Source organism: Thunnus albacares, chromosome 5 (genome assembly GCF_914725855.1).
Source record: "Thunnus albacares chromosome 5, fThuAlb1.1, whole genome shotgun sequence".
NCBI classification, from domain to species: Eukaryota; Metazoa; Chordata; class Actinopteri; order Scombriformes; family Scombridae; genus Thunnus; species Thunnus albacares.
The window spans coordinates 24,332,978-24,343,567 of record NC_058110.1 but is presented as its reverse complement, the minus strand read 5'-3'; the positions used below and the strand labels follow the sequence as shown (position 1 = coordinate 24,343,567).

The following is a 10,590-nucleotide window of genomic DNA, read 5'->3' as shown; positions in this document are numbered from 1 at the left end:
ATCACTTGGGATAAAAAAAATATCAAGGTTTATTTGGCTAGAGTCTGTTGGTGCATCTCAGATTATGAAGCGAGGACCTACAAAATCCAGTTTTGTTAGGAAATAAAGAACAGACAGGAACTATAAAACACACAATGGATCCAATAACAACATTGACACTAGAAATCTGGGAAAATATAGTTATGAGGAATATAAACTTGAGAGGGATAGAAGTCTACTGAGCTGGGTTGCATATGACCCAAAATTCAAACAATGGACAGAGAAAGGTATCACTGCTCAAAGATGGGAACTAAAGGTGAAATTTGGTCTGGAAAAACATCTTTAGATACCTACAAATATGGGACTATTTTATGAAACATGTGAAAAACGACCCTGACATAGATTTGAATGGTATTATTAAAATTATAGTGGATGAATATCAACAGGGCAGATCTCGGGTCATTTCTGCCTTCTACCAAGCCTCAGGGGAAAGTAGAGGAAACTCAACATCATACATAAAAAAAAAACAAATGGGAGTCAGAACTAAATATAGAAATTTCAGATGAAGCATGGTACAAAATGTGTATGACACAGTGTACTACTACTAACTCACGAGTATGGAGAGAGTTTAGAATCTAACTATGTTCTCCATAACACCCAGGATCAAAAGCGACCTTCCGACCTGGAGGCCAAACACAGACATATTTTAAGGAGCTGCACTAAACTAAAGCCTTTCTGGGATAATGTAAACACAACTATTAAAAAGACATTATGTTCTATGATGTACCAAGGGAACATTGAGGAGGCTGTACAAAGAAGAGATAGATATCTGGTAAAAAAATCTATAACAAGAAATTGGTATAAAGCTGATCCTCCAGGGAAAGAACAATAGTTTGAGATTATCCAGGATCTTTTCAATGGATAAGTTGGCATAACCTGCTAAGAGTTAAAGGCAATATTTTCAACAAGAACTAGGAAAAGTGGATCATTTACATGTAACATGACGCCAACAAATAACTGAACTGTTCAGTTGCAGAATAAGAATGAGAATGTGTACATGTGTCTGAACTGCCCTGGACAACTGACTCTGATGTATTTGTTCAGTGTGGTATTGTTTTGTATTATATTATATGTGTACTGTAAGCAGAGCTGAAAATGCAATTAAAATCGAAGTATACATATATATAAAAAAGGAAACCTTTATGTTATGATTATATTGTAATCTTGAGGTGATCAAATGTTTTGTTAAAGGATGAGGCTGACAGTATTCAATATTTTTGTTTTGTTAACAAATCTCATGCAAAGACTGAAGACTTTCACCTTCTTCCACCTCTTGTGCTCGTATGTAAAAGCTCTCAACCTCATGGATGCATTTGTTGTAAGGCCCCCAAACTCAGGAAGATTCCTCCTGTTGAATTTTGTCTCGATGACTTCCTTTAAAAAGTAATTTTTTTAAAATAAATTTGCATTTCTACATTAATTTGTTTTTATGTGCCATGTCACTTTTAACTTCTACTTTGTTATTTACCAATAATTTTTTACTGTTTTATCTTATGTTCTGTGATTGTTTGTTTTTTGTGGAACACTTTGTGACACTGCTTTGAAAAATGCTATAAATTAAAGGTCATTGTGATCATTATTGCTATTTGTGACCTCAGAACCATTATGTCCTACTGAAGAATTAAAGGATAAGGCTGGAAATGTTCTATATTTTGCTTATTGTCAACAAATCTTATGTTCAGAGCCAAACCAACAATTAATTGATCTACTTACAAGTATCATGTGAGCATCCAAAGCCTGATATATTGTATTCCTCTGCGCTACAGATCTTTGTTATTGTCCAAAAACTGATAAAAAAAAAAACATTGATGAGCCACACAGTTGCACTGGCTGACATGTTCATTCATTGGTCTTGTTAGTTTGTTTAGAAACAGCTTGAGAGACCAATAACATCGATCACATTTTCAGTATCTGATGAGTTGTTCCTCTAAGACAGACGAGCTTCACCAGCTTGTTGTGTTACATATCACAACCTCTTGACTTTGTACTGAAGATCTTTCCAATGAAGTAGGCCTACAAAGTCAAGAGGTCGTGATATGTAGCACAAGCCATAACCCTTTAAATAATTAAAAAGGGGTCACAAATATATTGTTTCGTTTCCAAAAAAGGCTCAGTAGTTTGTTTAAACAGCTGGGCACTAGAGTGTTTAGCAAATTCACACAAGCGTAAATGGTGCATTTGTTGGGGACTATTTTCAGCTGCGGATTTGTTTGGCTAGTGAGTATTTACAGCAGCGGAGCAGTGTATGTAGGATTGACTTGAAATGGCTCATTGATGTGCATTTTTGGACAGCAATGGAGGACAATACTTGATAATAAGATCAGTTTGTTGTTTTGGAAAAATAGAGAACATGGCCAGACTTATCCTTTAATGTCATTCATACTTTGGCATGTAGCACTGGGAGTTTAGATACACCATTCCTCAAGAATGTATTGTTATTGATCAGTTCACCTGCACAAATGATTTGGTCTCTTTTGTTTGAGCTTTGAATTCATGTGTGTGTCACTAACTGAGCTACTAACTGGCATTCAACTTCCACCTTAAAAGACTCGGTGCTTACAACTGTGACTGAGTTATTTCAATCCTTTTCTTTAAGTGGTTATATTATTTTGTGTCCTCCCTGCAATGTTTCGACCAGCTGCGTTGATTTATCCAGACATTGTGCAAGCCTGTGAAGTGGCCACAATCACTTCAGATAAGTGAAAGGCTCCTCGTAGTTTTCTGAAGATGTATTAAATTGCTCAAGGTCAGAAGTACTGTTGGGTAGAGATCTGTCAGAGTAAAAAGGTTAGGGGTTTTTTATACACGCGGCCTTGGACAGAAATACTTTCAGGACTTGCAGTGACTGATGTTTGCGCGCAGGGAGACAGAGACTTGAGGTGTAGAGTAAGGAGAGGATGAGGAGAGAGAGAGAGAGAGAGAGACAGAGAGGGAGGAGGCTGCTCTCATCAAAGGACCTCTCAGACTCTACAAGTTAATGAGGGATGTAGCAGAGACCCTGAAGCTCTCAGACCCCAGCAGATACAGAACACACAGACAGACGGACTAACAGAAAAGAAAGAAAAAAAACCCGAGGACAACATTGAGTTTGAAATGACGTGGCGTGAGGTAAGCATCTTATTTTATTGCCTTACTCTTTAAATCCTTCGTGACCCGTGTTCTTGAACGAATATCCTGAAACAAAAAAAGGAACTAATTTCACCAACATTGCTTTCACTAAGGAGTGTGTAAAAAGTTCTGCATTTTAGAGCAAAAGCAGCACTATGTGATTAGGTCAGAAGTGTTTGTAAAGTGTGTTGTCAAAAATACTTTAAACAGAATGAAGTGAAGGATTAAATACAGGTTACTGACGTGTAGTTGACTTGTTTATGTTAGACCTGGTGATACAACAAATGTTGTGTATGCCTCTTTTTTTTAAGATGCCTTGTATCATCACATTTTTTTATCATTTTCAATATGTGGTAGAAGAGTTCTTAAGAAGTTAATTGATAAACCTAATCATCATAATCATTTTGATTAAAAAGGTATGTATGTTTTTATAATGGCTTTTATCAGGATTCCAGTTTTTCTGTCATAATTTACCCACATTAAAAAAAAAAAAAAAAGACGTTTGGTGAACTAAATATAGGCCATCTTTGTTTTTGTGCCCTTCCTCTGTGGAGCTTCGAAGTCGTCAGTTCTGGCGTTCCATACTGGCAGAGCTGCTTGGCACCATGGTGTTGGTGAGCGCCGTGCTGGGTGCGTCTGTGCCAGGCCCTGGAGAGGCCCCCGGGGGACCACTGTACCCAGCAGTGGCAGTGGGTGTAGTGATTGTTTCACTGGCCCACTGTTTTGGAGAGATTAGTGGGGCACAGGTGAACGTCTCATAGTTACACGTTGAGTTTTAGATATTATTTTTCTTTCTCTTTTCTTCCTCTGGTAGTTTTTATGTTATTTAATTGTAACATTTATAATATTTGTTTAATATGTAAGTGTGTGTTTTTGTTCCCTGATTAGGTGAACCCTGCTGTGACTCTGGCTCTGCTGGCCACACGGAGGCTAGAGGTCCTCAGGGCCCTTGTTTATATCGTTGCACAGTGTTTAGGGGCTTCTTTAGGGGCCGGGGCCCTCTACCTGGCCCTGCCGCTCAAAACCACTGCAGACTACTTTGTCAACAAGGTCAGTTCTCAGAATATTAGTGAATTATCTTTTAAAATGTGACATCTTTTCTGACAATTTTCTTTTGGCCTACTTGTCCGGCTCCTCTTCCTCTCTCCTTACTCCTGTTTTATGTCCCTCAGGTGCCAATAGAGTTGTATGCAGCCCAGGCTCTGGGCATAGAGGTTTTGTGCACCTTCCAGATGGTCTTCACTGTGTTCTCAGTGGAAGACCAGCGACGGAGGGAGAGCCCAGAACCAGGAAATCTGGCCATTGGATTAGCACACTCTGCTGGAGTGCTAATAGGGGTAAGAGGAGCTTTCATGCATGATTGTGTTATTTTCTGTCATAAAGAATTGACTCAAAATTAATTTGTAAAAACAAGTAACTAGTCACGAAAGTGGAAAGGAAGTTTAATTTAGAGCTACAACTGAGGATTATTTTCATTATCGATTAATCTGTGGATTATTTTCTCAATTAATTGTTTAGTCTATAAAATGTCAAAATGAAAAATCACAAAATTACCTTTTTAATTTGCTATGAGTCCAAGGTGACGTCTTCAAATTTGTTTGTTTTTTTGGGGGGGTTTTTGACCAACATCCAAACCCAACATTTTTATTACTACCTTACATGACAAACACAAGCAGCAAATTCTCACATTTATGGACCTGAAACTAAAAATATTTGGCTTTTTGCTTGAAAAGGGATTAAAACATTTATTCAGTCATCAAAATAATTGGTGATTAATTTTCTCCATAATCGACTAATCATTGCAGTTTAATTCTACCTTTCACCACATCTCATATTTTATTCAGGCTTTCTAGGATGACATAATGTCTGAATTTTTAGCACTATTATCTTCCAGAAAGTAGGATGTTTTTGTCAAACTGTGGTGTTTAATCAATGTCTGTTGATTAAGCATTTACTTAAAGTTTTCGTGGGTTTCGTCCCACAGTCCAAGAACATGCAGGTCAGGTGAACTGGACACAAAGATCTGAGTGTGTTTGTCTCTGATGGACTGGTGGTCTGTTCAAGGTATTTCTACTGTTATCCTGAGAGGCCCACTAGCAACAGGAAAAAGGAATTTGATAAAATGAATGAATAAATAAACGACTTGTTTAAATTGTACTTGTTTCTGACTTGGTTTAATTTACCAATATGAATCTGTTAATGTGTGTATGTGTGTGTTGTTTACCTGTCAGGCGCGGTTCTCTGGTGCGAGTATGAACCCTGCACGTTCTCTGGGTCCAGCCATCATCACTGGCTTCTGGGAAAACCACTGGGTGAGAGAGAGCCTCAAAATCCAAATCAGTCTCCTCTGGTACCACTCGTCCAAGCAATACTATTCTTTTACAATTGTTGACAATGTTCTTATGATAATCATAAGCTATAGGCAATAACATTTATTGATCAAAACTAACAATATGTTAGCAGGTCTATAAAAAAGCCTCTCTGTGGTTCCGAGCCCCAAGTCCATTCATTCCTACTGAAGATGAAAGTTTTTAAAAACATTCATTTTTTAAAAAGGCTAAATAATTTCCTAAAACAGCTGGGCACTGTAGTTTTTAGCCAACATTATTCAAACAGGAGTAGATTGTGTATTAGCTGGGGACTATTTTCAGCCACAGATTTGTTGTGTTAGTGAATATTCACGGCAGCAGGACAGTGTATGTGGGATTAACTCAAAATAAACTGCAATGCTCATGTTCATCAGGCTCACTGATACGTTTTAATGGCTTTTGGACAACAGTGGAGGTCTATGGCACAGACGAATCAGCTATGGATACACAGATAATACTTGTTATTGGGATCAAATCATTACTACAATAAGAAAAATATAGAATATCACCAGACTTATTTAACATTGCCTCACTTGTAAAGTCCAGTTCTGTCTTGGATTGTCCAGACAAAGTGACATCACCTCCTTTGTCTTTACCTCCCTTGCATCTTATTATAACCTGTCTCTCTTTTGTGCTCCCCCTACCTGCAGGTGTACTGGATGGGACCGGTGATCGGTGCTATACTGGCCGGCGTGTGCCACGAGTTCTTCTTTGCACGCAGCGCCTCTCGCCAGAAGCTGGTGGCATGTCTGACCTGTAAGGACATCGAGATCGTGGAGACGGCCAGCATGACCGGATCATCGCTGTCCACGGTCACACAGAACGCCATGAGAGCCAAGCAGGCCAACAAACAAGAGAACAGAGGAGAGAACTGAGGAGACATGCATGAAAACAGAGAAATACACAAAACACACATTCTGCAATAATGCAGTGATGTTTATGAAGATGCATAGTGTACAGTTAATGTCACAATCATGTAGATCAGGCTCGACTGGTGGCAGCCAAAGAGGGGGAGAAGCTATACATAAGCTTAAACTTCTCACACATGAAACCTCCATATAACATTAATAATATAGTCTAATATATAAGATGATACAGTAGCTGCCAATGAAAAAAAAATGGTATCCAAAGATTTTTCATATATTCAGTATGAACATTTTAAAAGACTGTATGAATTCATCCAGTCCAGTGATGAATAAATACTCAAATCTTTTACTCCAGTGAAAATAGTAACACCACAATAGAAAACCTGATGATCTCTGGCTTTTCCTGTTGAACACTGAACCTCAAAATGCTGCCAACATGTGGATGTACATAGAAAATGCTGGGCTGCAACTACTGATGATATTTTTACCATCGATTAATCTGTCGATTGCTCTCTCAATTAATAGATGTAGTCTATAAAATGTCAGAAAATAGTGAAAAATGCTGTAATCTCCCCAGAGCCTATAAAATGACAGATTCAAATGTCCTGTTTCATTTGACCAACAGCCTAAAACCCCCAAATATTAAGTTTACAATGATATAAAACAGAGAAAAGAAGCAAATCTTCACATTAGAGAAGGTGAGGCTGATGAATGTTTGGCACTCTTGCTTGAAAAATGACAAAAAAATGTGAAAAATTCAATTGATAAGATAGTTACTGTTAATTGTCTGTCTATCGATTAATTGACTGATCATTTTAGTGCTATAAAAACATATATTGCTTTGGATTAACGATTCTACCAATTTGTTTGTTAATTATAAAACATTTCTCAAATAAAAGAAAAAGTTTGAATTCTAAATGTAAAAAGTATTGGCTATAAAATGTTGTCAAGTATCAAAAACAAAAAATACTCATAGTGAAGACTGGTTCCCATCAAAATGTTAAAATATTGATGCATCACCAACAGTAATGAAAATGTAAATTTAAATCTAAACTTCACTCTGATGCTCAGCTGAAAAGAACCCGAAAAGTCAATATTTTAGTGATACAAAATTTCTACACAAAAACAGACTTTTTTTTTTTTTTTACGTTTGTTTATTGATATTTTGGTTAGTGAGTGAACAGTAAGCACTGTATACAAATTATACAAAATATTACAAGAACGATACAGAATTTACATACAAGGACACACATGAAAACAGCAGGACATGTACAGTACAAGTATTGACTGAGGTACAAAGCTGCTTTAGGTGATGATTACTGACATCTTACATTTAATTGTAACTTAGTTATATTAGCAAAGAGTTAAGATGATATTTATTGCTTAGTCTCTACATAATCAATAAAGGGTTGCCAGGTCTTATGGAAGTTCTCAGTGGAACCTTATAAAGTGAATCTGAGTTTTTCCAGTTTAATATGTTGCAACATCTTTGATCAACGTAGTGTAAGTGGGGGAGCTGCACCTGTTTCCAGTTCAGTAGAATTAATCTGTATGTTAAAAGGATCTATGAACCTTTCCACAGTGGAAGTGAGTCCTGTAAGAGGACTGTCCTCTCCCAGTACCCCAGTACACAGCCAACACTGTGTCCCAGGATATTAGACTAAGTTTTAAATATGGAGTTCCAAATATTGGATAATTTTGGGCCAGACCATGCGCCCAAACATGGCAGGAAATGTCCCACAACGGTCGCACAAAGGATCTTTATCAGGATACATTTTAGAAAAAGCTTGACCTTTGAAAGACAGAGCCGTTGCAACATCCTGAACTGTATAAGACCATGCCTAATACATTTAGATGCTGAGTGCACACCCTCCTGTGCCTCTATCCATTGCTCCTCCGTTAAGCCAATGCCCAAGTCCTCCTCCCAAGTGGATTTTAGAAAACCCAGGGATATATCTAACTGATGAGACATAAAGTTGTAGATATATGATATGATAGATATATATTACCCCCCCTAGATGAAGAATCAACAGAAAACAAAGATCCCATCTGGGTGCTATTAGGTGCACTAGGAAAGGTGGTTTTATTGGATCTAATATAGTTGTGAATTTGTAGAAATCGAAAGAAATGGGTTTAAGGCAGGTTGAATTTATTGCGCGCTAATTCAAACGAGGGAAACGTACCATTACTATAAAGATCTTTCATTTTTATAATGCCATTACGAGTCCATAATTGAAAGGAGATATCTAGTACAAAGGGATGGAAATAGTGAAAAAAGACATATTTCAAGAGTTGAGTACCTAGTTAACTACAACTGTTGATGGAGTAAAAAAGTACAATATTTCCCCATAAATCACAGTGAAAGAGACGCAGAATGTAGCACAAATGGAAACCAAACTGCCAGTGCCTCAAAATTTAAAGGAAATGTAGTTAGTTATTTCCCACCTCTAATGATCTGAAACTTTAGAAGGTAAAAACATATAGTTAAAATTTTTTAATGATTATTTCCTTTCCTTATTTCCTGAAGTATTGCAGCATCTTAGGCATCCAACATTTTCCAGTTTTTATTTTAAAGGAACCACAGTAAATGTAAAACTCACATGTTGCTCAGGAGGCAATAAATAAGGCAACAAAAGTTAAGGTCACTTTGAAACAATCACAGTGTTCACCTGCCACATTTCGGTATTTTATCGAGCACATACTGGAGGTTCATAATGTTCTAAAAGTTCTTTTTTCCTTGTTTGACTTCACATGTGGAGAGAAGTTAATATGGAGGCTGCATTTTAAAGGGGCTGAATGTGACCTATGAGGTCCTAGTTGCCTGTCATTAGTGCATGTAAAAGTGTATCCAATATTGTGAGATTCAATATTGTTACTTTCACATTTGCACATCATTAGAATATATAATGGAGACTCATTGAAATCCAGCTGAAAAACACCCTCATGTTCGTCATTTTCAACTGCATCACGTGTCTAAATGCTTTGAAATGCTAAAGAGGTCCTTGCCCCTTCAGTGATGCTCTCAACAAGCAGGCCAGCATCTCTCTCATGTCCGTGCCTCTTCTCCGAGGCCTCCTATTCACAATCAAATGGACCTTCATACCTCTGTAATGGCTCCACGGAGGAAAAAAAAACAAAAAAAAACACCTTCACTGGGAGTAAGCTTTGTTATTTGAAATGGATAAAATGAGTGTGTGCGTGCATGCATGTGTGGGAGACAAAGGTTCGCTTTTGTATGTTACAAACTGCTTTCATGAAGCCTTTATTCATATTTGTAAATAGCAGTGTTGTTCTTGTCTTAAAACATATTTAGCATGTGTTTTAAAGGGTCAGTTCACCAAAATAAATTTTTAAAAAAGCAAATTTTCTCTGTAACTTCTAGTAGATTTGCTTTCCTTTGTTTTCCTATATCCATCAGATTTATAATTTAATCCCAATACAATGGATGTAAACTAGCTTTCCCAGATCCTAAGATGACACATTCAGATTTTATATTTGTCCACCCATCACACTAAAACTCCAAAATATGCAGTTTAAAATGATATAAAACAAAGAAAAGCAGAAAATCCTCACATTTGAGAGGCTGGAACCAGAAACCAGGAACCAAAAATGATAATTAATTGATTATTAAGGTAATTGTCTGTCGATCGACTCATTGATTAATTCACTAATTGCTTTAACTTGATGGAGAAAATATGTTTTTTGTAATTTGGATGAACCCACCCTTTAATATCAATATTTAATATAGTAAACATTTATTAAGTGTTAATATCAATAATTGAGGTAAAACATACTGTACACTGGCTTTTATGGATTTGACAGAATGTCTAAAATAAAACCATGTTAGCAACACTATAGCAGTGTCATTAGAATACACACACACACACACACACACACACACACACACACACACACACACACACACAAATACACACATACTACAATAAACTACAATAAACTATTTACACACACACACCGACACACACAACGTGCACAATAACTGCCACAGTGCCGCCAGCATTTTGCATTGTGTGTGTTCTTTCTAACATGTATAAAAGGGAGTTAAAATGGCAAGCTCAGCATTCTGCATTCATGACCCCCCCACCCTCTCCCACCTCACTCCCCCCCCAACAGTGATGGCTCTCGACTGGTCAGCGCGATGCCCCTGGTGCTGCTCAGTAACCCCACCGTCCCCCTCCCCCATCCCC

The 10,590-nt window shown here is 37.4% G+C and overlaps 1 protein-coding gene across 1 annotated transcript; it reads left to right on the top strand.

The window, feature by feature from the left end:
• The first annotated feature begins 2,964 nt into the window (after window positions 1-2,964).
• Window positions 2,965-6,549, top strand: LOC122982765 (aquaporin AQPAe.a). Its single transcript, XM_044352317.1, has 6 exons — window positions 2,965-3,147; window positions 3,702-3,893; window positions 4,036-4,197; window positions 4,320-4,484; window positions 5,379-5,459; window positions 6,167-6,549. Exons 1-6 carry the CDS (start codon window positions 3,133-3,135, stop codon window positions 6,389-6,391), a joined length of 840 nt encoding a protein of 279 aa, XP_044208252.1. The 5' UTR covers window positions 2,965-3,132; the 3' UTR covers window positions 6,392-6,549.
• The last annotated feature ends 4,041 nt before the right edge of the window (window positions 6,550-10,590 follow it).